The sequence below is a fragment of the Schistocerca cancellata genome, chromosome 2 (assembly GCF_023864275.1).
Source record: "Schistocerca cancellata isolate TAMUIC-IGC-003103 chromosome 2, iqSchCanc2.1, whole genome shotgun sequence".
Lineage (NCBI taxonomy): Eukaryota > Metazoa > Arthropoda > Insecta > Orthoptera > Acrididae > Schistocerca > Schistocerca cancellata.
In genome coordinates this window covers 658,794,860-658,818,348 of record NC_064627.1, presented here as the reverse complement: position 1 = coordinate 658,818,348, position 23,489 = coordinate 658,794,860, and the positions used below count along the sequence as shown (strand labels likewise).

The 23,489-nt window shown below is 41.4% G+C and overlaps 1 protein-coding gene across 4 annotated transcripts in view; it reads left to right on the top strand.

Annotated features, from left to right (window-relative positions):
- Positions 1-23,489, top strand: part of LOC126162341 (intraflagellar transport protein 46 homolog) — a 148,007-nt gene that overhangs the window by 38,790 nt on the left and 85,728 nt on the right. For all 4 annotated transcript variants that reach the window (XM_049918779.1, XM_049918778.1, XM_049918781.1 and 1 more), the window contains one exon: positions 5,833-6,017. In XM_049918779.1, coding sequence (XP_049774736.1) covers positions 5,833-6,017 — 185 coding nt within the window. The remainder of the gene's footprint in view (positions 1-5,832; positions 6,018-23,489) is intronic.

Below are 23,489 nucleotides of genomic sequence, written 5' to 3'. Positions count from 1 at the left end.
CTATTCACCAGGAGTTTTAAACCCACTCTTGAACATTTCTTTTATTTCCATCATGGCTTCATCGAAGTTTAAACTGAACAATAGAGGCAAAATAATGCAGCCCTGTCCAACAGCCTTTTTAATCCGAGCTCTTTGTTCTTGTCTTCCATTCTTATTGTTGCCTCTTGATTCTTGTACAAATTGCACGTTACCTGTCTTTCCCTATAGCTTACTCCTGTTTTTCTCACAGTTTTTGAATGTCTTAAGCCATTTAAAATTGTTGACTGCTTTTTGTGAGTCAACATGTCTAATGACTGTCTCTTGATTTTTCTTAAGTCTTGCTTCCATTATCAAGAGCAGTGTCATGACTACCAGTCTGGTGCCTTCACCTGTCTGAAAGCCAAACTGACCGCCTTCTAACAACTCCTCAATTTTATTTTCCATTCTCCTATATTTTATTCGTGTTACCAACTTTGATGCCTTAGATATTAAGCTAATTGTGCAATAAACATCACACTTTACCTGTTCTTTCTGTTTTCAGGATTGTCTGGCTGGTATTTTTCTGAAAGTCTGATGACAAGTCTCGATTACCATAGACTATACACATTAACTTGAATAGTTATTTGGTTACCATTCCCGCCCCCCCCCCCTCCCCCTCAATTTTGTAGCTTCCCTACCACGTCCAAACTTATGACATTCCACACTCATGTCATGTAGAATATTACCTTTTCATTGGTTATTCTGTCTTTCTCTCATGGTTACCCTCCCCCCCTCTTCCCCCTCTCCCCCTTGGCAATACCCTTCCAGAGATCCCAATGGGGGACTAATCTGGAACCAATAAAGAGATTATCATGACACTTCTTTTATTTACTGGCCACATGTCCTGTAGGTACACAATACAGTGATTTCCATTGCCATCTCCATCCTATTTCCATTGATCATTTCTGTTTCTTCCAGATTTTAAGGCCAGTTTCCCTTCGTAAGGGCAAGAGATTGCCCTGAAACTCTTCCATCCTCCACTTCTTTGACAACGTCATTGGCAGAATGAGGATGACTCCTTATACTGGAAGTCTTTGAGTTTTTGGTTGCCACTGATGATGTTTTTTATTCAACTTATGTATTAAAATCAAATTAGGTATACATATGACATAACACATTATCTGTATTATATTATCTGCTCACCTATGATCACATAAGTTGGAAGGACAACAGTATGATAGTCTCAATCTTTGTCATACTACAACACCTACGCTCTTAGATTTGTATTTCTGCACAGTTATATTTCATGTGTAGAAACCAATTTCAGATTGCATTATTTCTTAAAGGTACTCAACTTTGATGAGTTTCGTGCATTTTATTCCGTTCACTACCACCTCTATAGCCAAAGTCGCTAACACACAGTTGTGCAGTGGCACTTGACTCAGAGGTAAACCAGTTCAACTCCTGGGGGTGGATGAAATTTTCTCTGCCAGTATTTGGCTGGCAAGGGAAGGAGACATGATGCACTAAAGTCACTGATCACCAGTCCTTGCACCATTTTCCTGCATTAAATTCCAAACTCTTCACAGTGCCTCATGAAGTGAGGGCATGTGACACTGTTGATGGCAAGTCCAATCATTGGATGGGAACGTTAAACTCAATGGCCCCCTTGGTACTCTTTGCGAGGAGTAGGGTGTGTGCCAGCAGCAGATTTTATCCTCACCCTGCTCTAATCATCTTCAACATGAGCACGACACTATGCTACACACCCACCCACCCACCCACACACACACACACACACACACACACACACACACACACACACACCATTACAGTCATCTGCATTTAACAGATTCACTTCCAGACACAACTGTTATACTTCACAATGGAATTGTGCCTGTGAGCATGGAGGATGGGAAAAACATTTCCAATTACATGGCTGAACCTGCCCTTCAGGCCTTCCAGCCGTTCATGCCATACAACTTAACTTTAATTAAATTCATTCATTGATTCACAGATTGTGTTCTGACAATACCATCATGGAAGAGGGCCTTCAGGGATGTGGAAAAGTCAAGTTGTGCAGCAACAGGCAGAAGCAACAACAACTGCATACTTCTTAAATATACTAGCAACAAATTATGAGTAGCAGTAATCTACGCAAACAGATAGTTATGATAATTACTACTACTTATATCATATGTATGTTAGGAGAAAAGCAGCTACTTTGGGAAAACGACACTGCTGATCCTTCTGTACTACTCGGCTGATGTTATTATCTAATAGTTCAAAGAAAGCATGTTAATTTTACACAGATCACTATAGCTGTCATTACTGGCAAAATCAGTATCTATCTCATACAAATATTGGAGTTACTCAGAATTTACATTCCTGATTCTTAAGTATTCAGATATATCATAGAAGGTGATGTATTCTTTCACTTTACGTTTAAATATTTGGTGCTTATAAATCCCCCCCCCCTCCCCCCTGCCCCTCCTCTCTAGGCAGGTGCACTGATACAACCTTCAAAGTACCGGGTGATCAAAAAGTCAGCATAAATTTGAAAACTGAATAAATCACGGAATAATGTAGATAGAGAGGTACAAATTGACACACATGCTTGGAATGACATGGGGTTTTATTAGAACCAAAAAAATACAAAAGTTCAAAAAATGTCCGACAGATGGCACTTAATTTGATCAGAATAGCAATAATTAGCATAACAAAGTAAGACAAAGCAAAGATGATATTCTTTACAGGAAATGGTCAATATGTCCACCATCATTCCTCAACAATAGCTGTAATCAAGGTATAATGTTGTGAACAGCACTGTAAAGCATGTCCAGAGTTATGGTGAGGCATTGGTGTTTGATGTTGTCTTTCAGCATCCCTAGAGATGTTGGTCAATCACAATACACTTGCGACTTCAGGTAACCCCAAAGCCAATAATCGCACGGACTAAGGACTGGGGACCTGGGAGGCCAAGCATGACGAAAGTGACGGCTGAGCACACGATCATCACCAAACGACGCGCACAAGAGATCTTTCACGTGTCTAGCAACATGGGGTGGAGCGCCATCCTGCATAAACATAGTACGTTCTAGCAGGTGTTTATCAGCCAGGCTGGGGATGATGCAATTCTGTAACATATCGGCATACCTCTCACCCATCATGGTAGCAGTTACAAAACCAGAATCACGCATTTCCTCAAAGAAAAAAGGCCCGATAATGGTAGATGTGGTACATCCAACCCATACCGTGACTTTCTCGTCATGCAGTGGAGTTTCCAAGACAGTTCTAGGATTTTCGGTAGCCCACATTCTGCAGTTGTGGGCGTTGACAAACCCTTAGAGCGTGAAATGAGCTTCGTCGGTCCACAACACGTTACTAAACCAATCGTCATCTTCTGCCATCTTTTGAAACGCCCACACCGCAAATGCCCTACGCTTCACTAAATTGCTAGGTAACAGTTCACGATGCCAATGGATTTTGTACGGAAAGCATCGGAGGGTACGCCTACGTGCCAACCAAACAGTAGTGTAAGGAATGCCGGTCTGATGTGCGACTGCATGAGCGCTGACTTCCCCATGCATAGACAAACCTGCTACAGTCTCCGTTTATTCCTGAACTGTCTCAGCAGCATTACGCCTTGTGCTTGGTCGGCCACTACGGGTCTAAACAACCCATGGCTTCGAACTTCGAAATCATTCTCGCTACAGCTGCATTTGTCAACGGACCTTTATCCATTCGAATCCCCTTCCTATGGCAATAGGATCGTAACACTGAACTAGCCCATTTCCCATTCTGATAATACAGCTTCACTAAAAGTGCCTTTTCAGGTAACATCAACATACTGCGACTGCTGGTGCATCTAATTCTCTCTCTCATTACAATTCCTTTTATAATTGTCATGCACAGTCACTGACATTTTGCTGTCCAGCGCCATCTGTTAGACATTTTGTGAACTTTTTTTTTTTTTTTTTTTTTTTTTTGTGTGTGTGTGTGTGTTCTAATAAAACCTCATGTCATTCCAAGCATGTGTGTCAATTTGTACCTCTCTATCTACATTATTCTGTGATTTATTAAGTTTACAAATTTATACTGACTTTTTGATCACCTGGTATATGGAAATTGTTTCTACTCGTGGTAGTTAATTACTGACTTCATCCAAAATTCCATCCTGTTATTAACAACAAATACCATTAAGGAGTGTATGTATTGATGTGTAAGAATTCCTAGGTGTCTGAAGAGACTAGTACAAGACATTCAGTTGAACATTACATGACAATCTTATTGCATGCTTGTGTAAAATAAACATATCTTAGCTGCAACATCACAGAAGATTATTCAGTAGGACAGAATTGAGTGCCAGCATATGAAGTATGTTAGCAATCTTTTCTGGGAGTCAACACTGTGAGAGAGATTTTTGAGTGTAGAGCAGGCAGAACAGAGCTTTTTTGGTGACTTTTCCACATCTTGTGCCACCTCAATTTAGTATATCTCTGGATACTCAAAAACTTTGTCCATGGAGTTTCAAGTAGTGTACAACCACTGTTCACTACTTCTTGAACCTGTAAATCATTTTTAATTGTTTGGAACTGCATGATATGAGTTTTTGTAAGAGAGGGTTAAGGTGTTGGCCACGAATCAATTATAAGCCTTTTCCATTATACTGCTGGTTGTGTCAATTATGGATACATCTGGACCTTTTATCAATATTCTTGTGTCATCAGCGAAAATAACAGTTGTTGAAGAGTCCACAATGCTTGGTGCCTAACTAAAAAAGTTGAAATTGAAGGATGCTGTTATGAAACAGGTGTAATTTTTATTCTTATCAAATGTGATTTTAAGTATCTTTGTAGGTTTCACTCTTCTGCCCCTTCGGTAGTGGCTACTGGCCCCACTTCTCCCTAGCTCAAATAAAGTGTGAGGCTTCCAGAGAAGTCACTGTTATACAAACTGGGATAATCACCACTTCTTGATGTTGTACCCTTAAAGAAAAACTTATCCCGTATCTTTATGGGGTCAGCATGTTAATCTGGACATTAATGGTAGAGGACAGATGGATGCTCTTCCTGTCATCACTGCTTCCCCTGCAGGATGGAATTTGTTTACCCTATCTGTTTGTGTCTAGTGTTAGCCCTCATAAAAGTGTGAGAACATTTTCCAAAGTGTTTGCGAATTTTGTAACTGAGGTGGAGTGCGAGTACCAGTCTGATATGCACCTAGTCAGAAGTGAGAAACCACCTGGAACCCACATCCAGGCTGGTCGGCACACCAGCCCTCATCATTAATCTGCCAGGCAGATTTGATCTGGGGCCACTGTGCCTTCCCAAATTTCAGAAGTGGCATGGTAACACTTGCATCTATCCAGGCAGGGCCTCCACAAAGAAAACCTTAACACAATGTGTCTCATATTTAGGCCTTATGTTAGTTAAACAGAATTTAAATTAGACACTGTTTTATAAGAGTGATATAATTGTTTCTCCTTCTTAGTCCTGTTCCTTCTCTGTGAGGATAAGACAAAAATGTAAGTAGGGAGATACAAGAATATGACTTATTTTTAACAGCTTCTGAAGAAACAGGCATTGGTGATCTTGCAGTTTTACTAAATTTATGAAATTTTTTCACAGTTGTGGAATCTTTCTGATATTAGCTACATTAAGTATGAAGATATTACCTATTGGTGCAACATGAAAATTTGTGCTGGACTGGGACTCGAATCCAGGTTCTAGTCCTGGTCTGGCACAAATTTTTGTGTGTCCCCAGTAGGTGATATCTTCATACGTAATGCAACTAATATCAGAAAGATTCCACAATTGTGAATAAATTTCATATAAAATTATGAGAATGTGTATTATTGTTATATTGTTGTAGCTGCAAGAGGCCAGTACTTCGGGGGCAGATACCGCTGATCACAGAGCATCTCATCTCTCATCATCAAGGAGAGTCCCAGTGAGACATAACACAGCACACTCTGATAATAGTGAAGATGATGATGATGATGAAGATGATGAAGATGAAGATGATGATGATGATGTTCAAGCTGCAACTTTGGAAGGGTAATAGTTTAATTTTTCATATAATTTCAGGATTATTGAAAAATATCAACAATGTTTAGTATGTTGTGTGAGTATGGCATGCTGCAACTTATACCATGAAACAAACAGTTCTAGCACTGTGTGGCATGAAGTCTGAGAACGGTGGCATCAAACCATCTTCAGGTTGTGTTTGGAATCCTAGTTAGATATACGCAACCTTTTGGCCAGCAATGTAAAGTGGATGCACATACTGCACCTGTGGAATGCTTAGTATTTTTCGAGATGAAACCAATGTGAAATTTTTTGGTTTTGATACTGTGGATTATCAGAGTTCGAGAATATTTGCGATATGGTGATGGCTCAATGTTCCACATTTTATTATAAAATCCAACAAGAGCATCACACCATGCAGCAGGTCACAAAACGGGCTAATAATTTTGACATGCAGCTTCACTGCAGAGAGCTCATTGATTGAATGTGAGCAACATTCTTCTAGATATGTGACCACATTGTCAATGTATAACAATCTCCAGCATTTCAGCCACTGCTACAAATGGCGTTCCTCTGAGTGTTGTGCTGACAGTGGTTGAAATGATGGAGAATTGTACATATTGGCAATGCCATCATACACCCAGAAGAATTTTATTGACAGTGACAACAAATGTGGAAGCCTATGCTTACATATTGGTGATGTTACTGATGCACGTAACGAAATAAGTGCCACTGTGCATTCAGTGTTTCTGTCACAGTGGAATTCTGGTTACAAATTATCCCAGCTCACATGTTCACACTGAACTTTTAGTCACTTTCACATATGGATTTTTCCATCCAGATATGAGTAGTGTGCAAGTTCACAATGCTGTTTTGAGTGAATGTGCATTTGTCAGTAAATAACACCAAAGAAGAAGACTGTGGCTGGAGTGTGTATCACAGTAAATACTGTTGTGGAAAGTGTACTTGTTCTAGATATTCTGTTGTTGGTGTAGGTGTATCTGTTGTTCTCAGACTACTGTCTGTACATTAGCATGAGATGTGCACAATGCTTGTGTCACTTCATGTGTGCTGGTGAATGGTTCTTCTTTAGTGTTCCAAAATGTCCTCTACAAATGCAACTGTTCAAACTGATTGTGGTTGCCTGGCATCCACGTGTGACACTTAGTACTGGACAGAAATTCAGCATAAACCAAACAGTGTTCATAATTCCCTACCTCCAACTTAACCTTACCATCCTGCCCCAGGTCCCTTACTCAGAATACCAACCTTGCAGTAGAAGAAAGAACAGCCATACACAACCTCAAAACAATTCCTGACCTAATCATCCTATCTGCAGACAAAGGTTCCACCACCGTTGTTATGAACTGCAGTGATTACCTGGCAGAAGATCTCTGCTAGTTATCTGACTCCTCTGCCTATAAACTCTGCCAGAGTGATGCTATCCCTGAAGCCCAATACAAACTCCAATCCCTGCATAAAGTGTTAGGCCCTTCCAAAAACATGTATCCTGAATCCATTTCCCATCTCATCCCTATGACACTCTGCACACCCACCTTCTACAAGCTCCCCAACATCCCCAAACACAACAGTCCTGGATGCCCTATTGTGGCTGGTTATTGTGCCCCCACTGAAAGAATGTCGGCTCTCATTGACCAACATCTCCAACCAATTGCCCATAACCTAGCCTCCCATGTCAGAGACACCAACCACTTCCTTCACCGACTCTCTACTACCCTCACCTCTTTACCTACTGTATTCCTACTCATCACTGTTGACACCACCTGCCTATACATCAGCATCCCTCATGCTCATGGTCTTACCACTATTGAACTCTACCTTTCCGAACATCCTTCAGACTCCACATCTACTACCTCATTCCTTAAACACCATAGTAACTTTATCCTAACCCACAACTGCTTCTTATTTTGAAGGGAAGGTACAGGGTGTTTCAAAAATGACCAGTATATTTGAAACGACAATAAAAACTAAACGAGCAGCGATAGAAATACACCGTTTGTTGCAATATGCTTGGGACAACAGTACATTTTCAGGCGGACAAACTTACGAAATTACAGTAGTTACAATTTTCAACAACAGATGGCGCTGCAAGTGATGTGAAAGATATAGAAGACAACGCAGTCTGTGGGTGCGCCATTCTGTACGTCGTCTTTCTGCTGTAAGCGTGTGCTGTTCACAACGTGCCAGTGTGCTGTGGACAACATGGTTTATTCCTTAGAACAGAGGATTTTTCTGGTGTTGGAATTCCACCGCCTAGAACACAGTGTTGTTGCAACAAGACGAAGTTTTCAATGGAGGTTTAATGTAACCAAAGGACCGAAAAGCGATACAATAAAGGATCTGTTTGAAAAATTTCAACGGCCTGGGAACGTGATGGATGAACGTGCTGGAAAGGTAGGGCGACCGCGTACGGCAACCACAGAGGGCAATGCGCAGCTAGTGCAGCAGGTGATCCAACAGCGGCCTCGGGTTTCCGTTCACCGTGTTGCAGCTGCGGTCCAAATGACGCCAACGTCCATGTATCGTCTCATGCGCCAGAGTTTACACCTCTATCCATACAAAATTCAAACGCGGCAACCCCTCAGCGCCGCTACCATTGCTGCACGAGAGACATTCGCTAACGATATAGTGCACAGGATTGATGACGGCGATATGCATGTGGGCAGCATTTGGTTTACTGACAAAGCTTATTTTTACCTGGACGGCTTCGTCAATAAACAGAACTGGCGCATATGGGGAACCGAAAAGCCCCATGTTGCAGTCCCATCGTCCCTGCATCCTCAAAAAGTACTGGTCTGGGCCGCCATTTCTTCCAAAGGAATCATTGGCCCATTTTTCATATCCGAAACGATTACTGCATCACGCTATCTGGACATTCTTCGTGAATTTGTGGCGGTACAAACTGCCTTAGACGACACTGCGAACACCTCATGGTTTATGCAAGATGGTGCCCGGCCACATCGCACGGCCGACGTCTTTAATTTCCTGAATGAATATTTCGATGATCGTGTGATTGCTTTGGGCTATCCGAAACATACAGGAGGCGGCGTGGATTGGTCTCCCTATTCGCCAGACATGAACCCCTGTGACTTCTTTCTGTGGGGACACTTGAAAGACCAGGTGTACCGCCAGAATCCAGAAACAATTGAACATCTGAAGCAGTACATCTCATCTGCATGTGAAGCCATTCCACCAGACACGTTGTCAAAGGTTTCGGGTAATTTCATTCAGAGACTACGCCATATTATTGCTACGCATGGTGGATATGTGGAAAATATCATACTATAGAGTTTCCCAGACCGCAGCGCCATCTGTTGTTGACAATTGTAACTACTGTAATTTAAAAAGTTTGTCTGCCTGAAAATGTACTGTTGTCCCAAGCATATTGCAACAAACGGTGTATTTCTATCGCTGCTCGTTTAGTTTGTATTGCCGTTTCAAATATACCGGTCATTTTTGAAACACCCTGTATATAAACAAATCTGCAGCACAGCCATGGGTACTTGTATGGCACCCTCCTATGCCAACCTTTCTATGTGTCATCTAGAAGTGACCTTCCTAGCCTCCCAAAACACCAGACCCCCAATCTGGCTCAGGTTCATTGATGATACCTTCATGATCTGGACTCAGGGCCAAGGCACCCTACCTTCGTTCATTCACGATCTCAACATCTTCTCCCCCATGTGCTTCACTTGGTCCTCCTCATCCCAGCTTGCTGTATGTTGACCTCCTCTCCCTGTGATGGCTCCAGCATTTTAACAGCTGTCATGCCTTTCACACCAAAAATCCCTCCCATATTGCCTGACCACTCAGACACTCAGAGACAGTGTATCTGCAGTGACAAAAACTCCCTTGCTCAGTATGCTGAGGGTCTCACCAGGGCCTTCACAGACAGGCATTATCCCCCAGATCCCCCTGTGCCATTTCTCCTCACACCCCCAATGCTCCATCTACCCCCAAGAACCAGCCACAAAGGCGTGTCCCCTTCATCACCCTGTACCACCCCAAACTGGAACCACTGAACCACATCCTTCGCCAGGTCTTTGATTACCTATCATGATGCCCTGAAATGAGGGACATCCTACCCGAGATACTTCCCACCCCTCGTAAAGTGTGTTCCGTCACTCACCCAACCTCCACAACAACCTAGTCCATACCTATGTCACTCTCAATCCCAACCCTTTGCCACAAGGATCATATCCCTGTGTGCAAAACCTGCCCATTCTACCCACCCAGCACTTCCTATCCCATCCTGTCACAGGTTTATCCCTATCAGGGGCTGGGCCACCTATGAAAGCAACCGTGTCATTTACCAGCTCTACTGCAATCATTGCACAGCTTTTTATATTGCTATGACTACAACCAACCAGCCATCCACCAGGATTAACGGCCACTACCAAACTGTGGCCAAGTCCAAAGTAGACACCCCGTGGCACAACATGCAGCTGAACACAACACACTTGATTTCAATGGCTGCTTCACTACATGAGCCATCTGGATACTTCCCTCCATCACCAACTTTTCTGAACTGTGCAGATGGGAGTTATCCTTACAACAAATTCTTGGCTCCTATAATTATCCTGGTGTCAACCTATGGTAACATACTGTCCTCACACCTTCTCCCTACAGTTCCCACCCCCTCTGTCCCATCATCTCCTCCCCATTCTCATCTCCCACCGTGTTTGCTGCCCTCTGTCAATGCAGCCGCCCATCTTTTCCACTCCTCTCATTTTTCCACCTTTTTCCCACCTCCCTGCCCCACAACCTCCTGACACTGCACTTGTTGGCATTCTAGTCCCTCTACACTCAACCAGAGAGTGTTCGTTTCTCTCCCTATCTGCTGCTTACATCTCTTGTGATAGTTGCATTTCGGGCAGAGATGCTGGAGTTGGCAGTTGTATGTGTGTGATATGTGCTTGCTTATGTGTATGAATGGTGTGTGTGACTCCCTCTTACCAGTGTAGGCTGTGGCCAAAAGTTTTATGTATGTGTCTTTTAATCATGCCTGTGTGCAACTTGACATGTATCCTTTATGGTAAGTAACAATCTGTCTTTTTCTACATTGTTGATATTCCTATCTGGAGTTTCCATTGTTTGACAGTATTCATAAGATTAGTTAATTTGTCAGTACCACACAGTACTGCTGAACATACAGAAGAATGTAACAAGCATAGAAAACATACTTTCCTTTATGTATATTCTACAGTTTTGTAAAAACTTCAAGTAAAAAATACAGTACCTGCTTGCGTCTTTCTGGTCTCTCATAGTCTTTGCTCAGTTTCTGCAAATACCAAATTATGTGGACTCTCTCTTTTGGGGAGACTTTCAATCTGTGATTGTGTATCAGCTGCACTGTTGCCATCAGGTTTAGAAACCACATATCAACCAGTTAGTTACTTATGGGAAAGCAGTTTTTTTCCTCGCCTTCCGCTGTGTATATTTAAATTTATTCTTGACTGGTTTCAGTATTTCAACCATCATTAATGGATGCAAAATTATACATCAATTAGATCAAAAACGCATGTTTCTCAGTTTTGGTCCAATAGATGTATAATTTTTCTTCCAGTGATGGAGGTTAAAATAACTAAAACTGGTCAAGAATAAATTTAAATATATACAGCTGATGGCAGAAAAAATGCTTTCTATTTAATATCTTACAGCTGCAAATACAAATTATTAGTTACTTATGGGCTGGTACGTGATGTAGGGTGTCAACAACATTACTGGATTGCTACTCTTATCCAGTTATGATAGGAACAAAGGACTATGGGAAGAGACAATTATTATGAGTACAAAGGGCAAGACTAATTCTGAAACACAAATAGATAATAGTTTAAACAACAATAGAACACATTCTGAGGTATCAAGGAATAGTTAATTTGACAAATGTATGAGCTAAATATTGTAACCTGCATAATTGTCTGCTGTTATTGGGGATCAGAGGTGTAAAATCATTTCAACAAAAGGCAAAAGCGTGCCAGAGAATACTGTAAATAATCAAATGCTCTCAAACATATGAGGGTCATTGCAACAGTCATGGGTGCTGAACAATTAAAAAATTCTGAAATATGCAAATGGAAGGTTAGTTTTGCCAGCCGGTGTGGCCGAGCGGTTCTGGGCGCTTGTCTGGAACCGCGCATCCGCTACGGTTGCAGGTCCGAATCCTGCCTCAGGCATGGATGTGTGTGATGTCCTTAGGTTAGTTAGGTTTAAGTAGTTCTAAGTTCTAGGGGACTGATGACCTCAGATGTTAAGTCCCATAGTGCTCAGAGCCATTTGAACCATTTGAAGGTTAGTTCATATGTAAATATTACGTGTAGGGAGATGGATGAGCACATACACCACTGTATAGACATAGCACAAGAGAAAAAATGAAAGGAAGTTTATCATTACAAATGTGTTTTACTGTCAGTTGCAACAGTACACAATAGTACATTACAGACTACACGCATTCTGTGGCATCAGGAGTCTCCCCAGAATCCACAGTAATGTGATGTGATGCTAGACAGCAGTCCTTTCCAGGAGAACAAAGAGTGAAGAGAGATCACAGTGTGAGTTGTGCAACCATTCAGGATGTATGTTACTTGACTTGAACGGGCTCATACATAAACATTGCAGTTCACCGTGGAAGGAATGTGCATCAATGCTATGAGGGGCTTGTGGAAGTGATAAGAAATGCTGCTCTACCATATCAAATGGTTGCTTGGTGGGTAGATGAATTCAGGTGTGGCAGATCTGCCATGGCCAACATCAACTGATCCGGGTGGCCTGTGAGTGTGCCTATGGACTGTGCTCGTACCCAGGTCACCCAATGCTTGGAGAATGACAGAAGGCATACACTGCGGGAATTACAGCGCAATTCTGGTATAGAGAAGACAATAATCTACATGATTTTATGTAATGGGCTACACACGCCTAAAGTTGCTGCAAATGGGTGCTTCAAGCACTAAGTGCAGTGGAAAAGTGGACACATTACGAAACTTCTTGTGTGCATCTAGCACTTTATGCTTTTGAGAATTGCCACCATATATGAATTTTAGGCCAGGGCCTATGAGCCGGAACTGATATGCCAGTCCACAGAATGGCATCATTCAGTTTCACCACACAGCCCGAAATTTTGTTGCAGTCTCTCTCCTGTCAAGTTAATGGTCATCATAGCCTGTGGCATTAGAGGAACAATCTTGTGCCCTTTAATCCACATGGGCAAAATTGTAATGCACTATACTACTTTTTGCACATTCCTGCAAAAACACCTATGATAGACTATTTGGTAGAAATGTCCTGAACGTCTACATGACGCATTAGTTTTTCAGGACAATGCGAGAGCCCATACAGCATGTGTGCGGAATCTGCTCACGCGATGAGGATGGGAAGTACTGGAGCATCCACCATATTTACCAGACTTATCATCTCGCGATAATCACCTCATACCAAAACTGAAAGAGCCATTGCGTGGACCATACTTTTGAACACACAGTAGTGATGCATGAGGTCCGATGATTCACTCACGATGAGGCCATGAATATTTGGCGTCTTCCACAGCATTGCCAATGTGTGATAGATTCATTGGGAGACTATTTTGAGAGACTCTTAAGGTGTAAAAGGTCCTGCTATGTACTATTGCGTACTGTTGGAACTGACAGTAAAACACATTTGAAATAAAATTTGTTTCAATTTTTTTCTTGTGCTATATCTTTATGGCAGTGTGTGTGTTCATCCACCTCACTACATGTAATGTTTACATACAAACTAACTTTCCACCTGCATATTTTATAATTTTTTAATTCATTACCAGTTTTGAGACAAAAAATAGTTGGCATGACTTTTGCAATGACCCTCTTATTTATGATGCAGGTTATGAGACATGTGTATCCCAAAGTAAAAAGTAAGAGGAAAATTAAAAAGTGAATTTTTATCATTGTCAGTAAAACAACTCACTTAATTTAGCATCATTCTACAGCACTTGAATTAACCAGCAGGTTTTACAGTTTGGCAATAGGTGGTAGTAGAGTCCCACTCATGAGCCATCTCAGCATATAAAATATGCCAAACCAACTTGTGTACAGGAAGATTAGCTCATCATAATAATCTATGTGTGACAAACAATTTTCTGCTTAAGTCAAAATGTAGTCTCAGCATTGTGGTCATGTGTATTATACTAACAAAATGTAATGGATCCAGGGAAGTGATGATAGGGAGAGATTAGTGGGAACTTCTACAGAAATGCTCATGAGACTATCCTGAATTTCAAAAAGATTTTTTTTATAGAAGACACTTTCTTTTCTGCCTGTTTTTCAAAATTAAATATTGCCGCTGTTTGTCATTTCGTGTTATAACTAGCAGAAGGTGTATTTAAAATGTTCTGCCTAGGCTAGTTAAAGACAATTGTACTTGACAGAAAGATGATTAATTTCAAGTGCATGCATGATTTCTTTAATGTCTTTTATTTTCAGAATCAGAATTTTATTGTCTTGTAACATACATGTCAAATCATTTATTTATTTTACAGGAAAATTATCAAACTTATAACTGTAATAGGTTGTACATGGAATTCAACATTTACTAGAAATATACAGGGTGTCCCATTTATCTTGACCACCCTAAATAACTGTTTGTCCAGATGCAAATTTCAAAGTGTTTCAAGCAAATGTTCTTTAGCCGTCAGGGGGGACATCAGTCAGCATAATTGCCTTTGTTGTAGCTATGTTTTTTACATACATGGGTAGATCACATTACTAATGATGAGGTATTTGATGATGATGATGTTTGGTTTGTGGGGCGCTCAACAGCGCGGTTATCAGCGCCCGTACAATTTCCCAACCTTTGCTCAGTCCAATTTCGCCACTTTCCTGGATGATGATGAAATGATGAGGACAACACAAACACCCAGTCATCTCGAGGCAGGTGAAAATCCCTGACCCCGCCGGGAATCGAACCCGGGACCCCGTGCTCGGGAAGCGAGAACGCTACCGCGAGACCACGAGCGGAGTATTATGAGGAGGTATTGAATAGAGTTGGGGAGAAGAGGAGTTTGTGGCACAACTTGACAAGAAGAAGGGACCAGTTGGTATGACACATTCTGAGGCATCAAGGGATCACAAATTTAGCATTGGAGGGCAGCACGGAGGGTAAAAATCATAGAGGGAGACCAAGACATGAATACACTAAGCAGATTCAGAAGGATGTAGGTTGCAGTAAGTATTGGGAGATGAAGAAGCTTGCACAGGATAGAGTAGCATGGAGAGTTGCATCAAACCAGTCTCAGGACTGAAGACCACAACAACACAACATGTCTTTTACAAAGATATGAACAGCGGCATGACTTTTTTAAATGGCACCTTGTATTTTTTATTCAGTAATTCATTTCCTCTCCTAAAGACCTATTCCAAAATGTATCACAGTGTACCATTCACTGAAACACAATGTTATTAATTACATAACACAACATTGACTTTGAGCCTGGGATCACAAACTCGTCCACTTGCTGGGGTTGTCAGGAAACAAATAAAAACCAGGTAAAAACATAACACAAAATTGACTTTCACTCTCCTTTACCATTGCCCAGGAGTAGAATATTCAGAGGTATTCAAAGTGGTGACCCTGGACACCGATACACTGGTGCACCTCGTTGAATGAAAGAATTATTTACTGCCTGCTGAAGAGAATTACGAGCAAGCATGATATGTTCCTGTACGTCCTCTGTAGTTGTTGGACTATCACAATAGACAATGTCTTTAATGCTTCCCCAAAGAAAAAAGTCCAGAAGATTTAAATCAGGAGACCTAGCAGTCCAAGTAACTGTTCCTCCTTGACCAATCCATCTGGCAGCATACCTTTGGTTCAGAACATGATGTGCACCAAGGCATTATGTGCTGGACAGCCATCATGTTGATACCACATAAGCATTCTGGTTCTTAGCGGCACTTCATCCAGAAGAGTAGGAAGAATTCGTTTGAGGAAGTTGGCATACACTGTGCCGTTTTGACTACCATTGATGAAATAAGGGCCAATAATTGTAGTACCCAGTATGCCACACCAGATGTTAACCCTCCATTGATGCTGATCATGGGTTGTCACTATACCAATAATGTATGTTCCTTGTATTTACCTGTCCTTTGTTTTGAAGGAACATTCGTTCAGTAAAAAGAACATTGGAGAAGAAGTTTGGGTTGGCTAGGATTTGCTGCTGTGCTGACTGACGGAACTATACACGATTCTGGAAATCATTCCCAAGCAATTCTTGATGTAGGTGTACATGGTAAGGATGCAACCAGTGACATGTAAGAACACGATGTAAACTGGTTTTAGGAATCCCAGTCTCGTGTTCAAGCTGTCATGTGCTCACATATGAATTTGTAGCAATGGAAGCAAAAACAGTAACTTCAGCAGCTTCATCTGTGCGAGTGCTATGACGATTGCGTTGTCGTGGGTTGAAACTTCCCGTTTCCTGAAGCGTCGCAACAAGACGAGAAAACATCCATCAGGAAGGTGGGTTCTTGTCAGGATATTGCTCTCTGTACAGTTCTACTGCCTGTATAGCATTTCGCCTACCTTCAGCTATAACAACAACAATAACAGAAACATTACGTCGATGCAGTTTGTAGGAAGGACAGCCTTTACTGTATGCCTACTCTGCACAACAGTATTTAAAAGGACTAAACTACTGCACTAAATGTATCTATACATAAGAAAACAGCATTGCAATTACTGTTCTGCTAACTTACATTCCTCATAGATGAATAGCATTTCTACCTTATCTTCGTTGGTGTACATTCTACTCACACAACTCTTCAACTGACAATGGTTAACGGAATGACACGTTTCCATTCTACTTATGTTTACATTTGTCCTCTGTCAACGTCAGCATGTGGATGTGTTCCATTATCCCCAGTACCTGCACTAAGCACTGGGAGTGTCAATGTCAGTGTTGTGTTATGCAATTAATAACATTGTGTTTCAGCGAATGGTACACTGTGGTACATTTTTGAATAGGTCTTTAGGAGAGGAAACGAATTACCAGATAAAAAATACAGGGTGCCATTTTAAAAAGTCATACTGATGTTCATATCTTTGTAAAAAAAACAAAGCTACAATGAAGGCAACCATGCTGATTGATGTCCCTCTGATGGCTGAAGATCATTTGCTAGAGACATTTTGGCCGGCCGCTGTGGCCAAGCAATTCTAGGTGCTTCAGTCTGGAACTGCGCATCCGCCACGGTCGCAGGTTCAAATCCTGCCTCAGGCATGGATGTGTGTGATGTCCTTAGGTTAGCTAGGTTTAAGTAGTTCAAAGTCCTCAGATTTTCAGTCCTATAGTGCTCAGAGCCATTTGAACCATTTGAAACATTTTATAATTTGCATCTGGACAAACAGTTATTGAGGGTGGTCAAGATAAGTGGGACACCACATATATAGTTTTTATCCTGCTCAAATGGTCATATCATCATTAAAAAATTTATCAGTAGAGTAATAGCATGTTTGTACCAGAGTGCTATGTAATTTTCTTTTTACTGAATCAGTTCTAATCTTTTGAAAATTTGTCTTTTGTAACTTATTGTATATTTACATCCCCATATATTGTGGGGTCTGTGCAAAAAGATTGAATCTGTGTGTAGGAAACATGAAACTTTCTTTATTTCTAGTTTCAAATCTGTTCCAGAAGTTATTTGGAACAAACAATTCTGGATGATTATTTGTGAAAAAAATTATTTCATATAGATACACTGAGGGAACACTTAGTATGTTTACATCTCTTAATATTGACTGACAAGATTCTCTTGTCTTTGAACTACACGTGTTTCTTATAATCTTTTTCTGTACAGTTAATATTTTTGTCAAATTGCTAGCATTTCCCCAAAGGACAGTGCTATATGTCATTATTGCCTTAAAGTAGCTATGATACACGCTTTTTCGTGTCTATGGCAGTGACATTGGTTAAGATTAACATAGCAAATACCAGGCTGTTCAGTTTATTTTTTAAATAGTCTCTATGTGAGGACCATGACAGATTTCTGTCCAACTGCATTCCTAAGAATTAACACAGTCTGCTTCAGTCAGTTCCATAATTTGTTGCATAATCTGAATGTCATCTATTTTTTATTGTTTTATCTTAAACTGCATAAGCTGTGTTTTTGAAATATGTAGTATTATGTCATTTACATGGAACCACACATCTAGATTATCCTGCGTTTTTATGGCATTTTTGGGAATTTCCTCTGCATTTTTATTTTCTATCTGTACTGAGTGATGATTTATATTTATGGGTAAGTCATTTATGTAAAAAAGAAAAATTATAGGGCCTAGCATTGATCTTTGTGGTACCCTCTGTGAGACAGTTCTATATTTCGAGGAATATTTTCCTTTCTCTGATGTTATGACTACCCTCAAATATGACTTACACCACCGTAAGGCATTGCCTGTAATTCCGTATTTTAATAATGGGGGCTGATTCACACAGTCAAATACTTTGAATAAGACACAGAAGATTCCTGCAGCTTTTTGTGATTTATCTAAGGTAGAACTAATTTTATTTATGAACTCATTAATTGCATAAATTGTACTTTTGTCTTTTTGGAAGCCAAATTGATTTTTTGAGATTATATTAAATTTGACACAAAAATTTTGAATCTGGATTGCAACGATCATTTCAAATGCTTTAGAAAACTCAGGAAGAAGGGACAGTGGACAGTAATTTCCCATATCTTCTTTAGAGCCTTTTTTAAACAATGGTTTCACTTCCACATATTTTAGAATGTCTGGAAAGTAACCTTCTTCAAGTGAATTATTAATCATTTTAGACAGTGGGTGTGCTATTATATTTGAAGCTGCTTCAATGAGTTTGGCAGGTATTTCATCCCATCCCATAGAATTTTTATTTTTTAGGTTGAACATAGTTTTTTCTACATCTTTTACTGTTACTTTGTCAAATTTAATTAGACTCTGATTAGCAACAATATGGGAATTGAGAGTCCGCCTTGATGCAAATCACTTTTTATTATTTGTTTACTTATTTATTCCCCATTTATGGAGAATAAATAAATAAACAAATAACAAAAAGTTGTGGACTCATAGTTCCCATATTGTTGTTTTTCTATGCAAACATGGACCAAATGGAAGAGTTCCAAGATAAAGTTATTGTAGACTCTGATGCTTGCTCTGACTTGACCCAAATAAATGTACATTATTTTGGTAGGAGCCTACATCTACATCAACATCAGATTTTGCTAGCATTATAAAAAAATTGTTAAAATTTTCTGATATTTGAGCAGGATTTACAATTATTTTGTCTTGTATCTTTATTTAGAAATTTCCTAGTGGCTAAGATTGATTCTGAGTTTAGATTTGACAACTGTCCATTCTTCCTTGGATTATTTCTGAGCTTGTTGATAAATTTAGTATGTGCCATTTCCTTTGCGACTTTTACAACCTTTCTAAATTTTTTTTATATGATTTAACATTGTTAATGAACTCAGGACTGTTATTTTATTCCAGCTCAGTATGTAGCTGTCTCTTTCTATTAGTAGATATTATTATACAAGTAGTAATCAACTTTAGTTTATTACTTGCCTGTCTGTGACAGACTACAGGCAGAAAAGTTTCATTGAAAACATGTCAAAAGCTGTTTAAAAACTTATCAAAAATTTTTGAACATGAGCTTTCATGCTGTAATGACCAGTTTACCTCATTCAGTCTACAACAGAGTAAGTGTATGTTTTCTTCACTGAACTGTCTTTTCATGAAACATCTTGTTTATTTTAAGTAATTCAACAAGCAAAGCAGAGTGATCTGAAATACCTAGGTCTAAAGAGAATTTGGCTGTGTCATTAAATGTATAATTTGCTAAAATATTGTTGTTGTGACTCGCCAATCATTCAAAGTGCTACCGCGCAATTACGCGCGTCCTCTACATGCGGCGCTGTCTGCCAGCCATGCAGCAGTCGCGCCACCTGAGTGGGCAGCCGGCCAGCGTCTGCCAGACTTGGACTCAGTGTTGATTTGATTGTTACTGTGTTCACATGTCTTGCTTCGTAAACTTGCCCTGTGGCTTACAAGTGTTGTGTCATTTTTGAAATATATGTGTACAACTTGACGTTATAACAATTGGCAACGAGGTAGTGGATTTTTCCTTTTCATTGTTGACCCGCAGGTTTCCATGGCTACTTTAGAGCAGCTATTGCAATGTCTCATAGAACAGCAAATGCTTCTCACATCGGCGATTCGCGATTTCGTCGCGGTATCAAATGCAGGCCGTTTCTCATCGTTGTCTATACCTCCTTTTCCTCCTTACGACGAGACAGCGGAAGACTGATCTGATTACGAAAGACCTCTTCGACAGCACTTCTTGGCATTTCATGTCACGGACGAACAAACATGTAAGTCTCTGTTCGTTTCATGGATTCCATCTCAAATGTATTGGTTGTTGTCGCAATTGGATCCTTTGAAAGATCCTGTGTCTTTGTCCTTTGTCCTTTGCTGAAATGTGCTCACTTCTGTCCATATATTTTCATAAGCAAACGCATGTGGCAGCCTCTCATGTTGCCTTTTATCGTTGTCAAAAACAACCGCATCAATCCTATCGCGCTTCGGCTGCTGAGCTTCACGACCTCAGTCGAATGTGTCAATTTGTTACTGACGTTCACAAAGAATCCTACGTGGATTCCATGGTACGGGATGCTATTAACCGGTCGGCGCCCGACAAAGAAGTGAGGCAACGTGCCCTTCAGTTGGCAAATCTGACTCTAGATGAAGTCCTATCCATCGTGCAGTCTTTTGAAATTTCTCGCGCCGCTGGAGCACAAATAGAGGCTTGGGGCGACATTGGGGAATTACAACTTCTGTGCGATGTTGAGGAAGCGTGTGGCGTGTCCCCGCCGGCCGACGTGGCCGCAGTACGCTCCCACTCACAGCCTAGGCCTAACCGTAAACAACCTTCTCAGAAACTGCAGCAAAACTCCCGGCAACTTCCTTCGTGTCCGCGGTGTTTTACGAAACATTCACACAAGGATTGTCCCCAACGTTGCGCCGTGTGTCACAATTGCAAGAAGAAGGATCATGTGTCTTCCGTTTGCAAATCCGACTGCATACATGATGTTCATGACCATTATGCTGATTCTGCTTCTGTGTTGTCTGTCAATTGCACTTCTTCCCTTTCAGGGAAGTTATTCCTCACAATCCAAATCCTTGATCAGGATGTTCGCATGCAGGTGGATACTGGTTCTGCTGCCACTATCATTAATTCTCAGACGTATCTTCAGTTGGGTTCTCAAATCCTATCACCTGTCACTCGGCAATTACGGGCGTACAATAAACAGAAGATTTCTTTCTTGGGACAATTTACTGCTGAAGTATCTTACATATCTGTCGTTTGCACTGTTACCATATTTGTGGTCAACCATAGTAATGCGGAAAATATTTTTGGTTTTGATGCCTTTCGGGTTTTTGGGTTCTCCCTTCGTGATCGGGTAAAACAGGGGCTGGATCGTCTCACTGCTTCAGGGGTCTTGCTTCCTGTCACTTCAATTGAGTGGTCCTCTCCTGTTGTTGTCATTGCTATGCCCAACGGTGATATTCGTCTCTGTGGCGATTTCAAAGCCACTATAAATGCTCAATGCCTCATCGACACTTACCCTATGCTCCGACCTGAAGAATTGTTCACTAAACTTGCGGGAGGCCAGTATTTTTCTAAAATTGATCTGTCGGAAGCTTATCATCAACTTCCTCTCGACGCTGCCTCCTGGCAGTTTCTGGTCCTTAACACGCCTTTTGCTCTCAAACAATACCAACGATTGCCATTCGGGGTTGCCAGTGCCCCTGCTCTCTTTCAGCTATTCTTGGGACAATTATTGCTCCCTGTCCCTGGGTGTATCAATTACATGGACGACATTGTTGTCACTGGCTCCACCGCTGAAGAACATCTTCAGAATCTCCGCACACTTTTTCATGTCTTACTGACTGCCGGTCTTAAGTGTAATCTTCAGAAATCACAATTTTTTCAGCTATCTATCACGTACTTGGGGTTCCAACTCTCTCAGGATGGTATTCGTCCGCTTCAGCAAACTGTCGCTGCAATCGATGCCCTTCCTCACCCTACGTCTGTTAAGGAACTGTAGGCTTTCTTGGGGAAAATAGCATACTATCAAAGGTTTTTACCGTCTGCGGTTTTGGTGGCTCAGCCGTTGCATCGCCTGTTGCATAAAAACATGTCTTTTCATTGGTTCGCATCATGCAATGCGGCTTTCCAAAAATGTAAGGCTATGCTGAAACAGGCCTGTGCCTGGCTACTTATCGATCTGGCCAACATCTCGTTCTTGTCACAGACTCCTCTCAATAAGGGGTTGGTGCCGTCCTTGCGCACCGTTTTTGTGACGGTTCTGAACAACCCATTGCTTATGCCTCCAAAATGCTCACAGATGCCCAACGGAAATATTCTCAAATTGAAAAAGAAGCTTTGGCCATTATTTGTGCTCTTCATAAGTTTGGTGTTTTTCTTTATGGATCCAAATTTCATCTTGTTACGGACTACAAACCACTTGTTCCTTGTTTCATCCATCAACGTCGCTTCCCGACAAGACTGCTCACCGCCTCCAGTGTTGGGCTCTTTACTTGTCTCGTTTCAATTGTAAGATTCATTTCCGGCCGACTTCTCAACATGCAAATGCTGATGCACTGTCTCGCCTTCCCATGGGTCCTGATATGGCATTCGATAGGGACGAACTTTTGTGTTTCCACCTGGATGTTGCCGAGCAGTGGGTTGTGATCGGATTCCCCATCACCGGGGACCGGCTGGCGGCTGCTACGGGTTCTGACCCTACCCTCTCCCAGGTTTTACACTGTATTCAGGAGGGTTGGCCAGACCGTCTGTGTGCTAAAACTTCTGATCCGTTGCGGAACTACTACGCTGTGCGCTACTTCGTCACGGCTAGGGATGGAGTTATCCTCCTTTCCACCGACAATGCTTTACCGCATGTTGTGGTACCTGCGTCTTTGCATGCTTCGGTCTTGCGCCTCCTTCACCAAGGCCACTGAGGTGTCTCTCGCACAAAATCTCTGGTGTGCCACCATGTGTACTGGCCTGGCATCGACTCTGAAATAGCACACATGGTCGCTGCCTGCGGCCCTTGTGCGTCACAGGCCGCCACCCCATGTCATCTTTGCACCGTGGCCTTCACCTGAGAAGCCCTGGGGACGCATTCATGATGACTTCACGGGACCTTTTTTAGGTACTTATTGGCTTCTCGTTTTGACGCCTACTCTAACTTTCCTTTCATTGTACGTTGCATGTCGCCTACCTGCGTGGCAACCACAAGTGCTCTGGCCCGCATATTTTCTTCAGAGGGCCTTCCCTCTACTCTTGTTACTGATAATGGTCTGCAATTTGCCACTTCCGAATTTGCGCATTTTTGTGCTCATCATGGCGTCATGCATGTCACGGCCCATCCGTTCCATCCACAATCAAACGGTGAGGCTGAACGACTGGTCCGC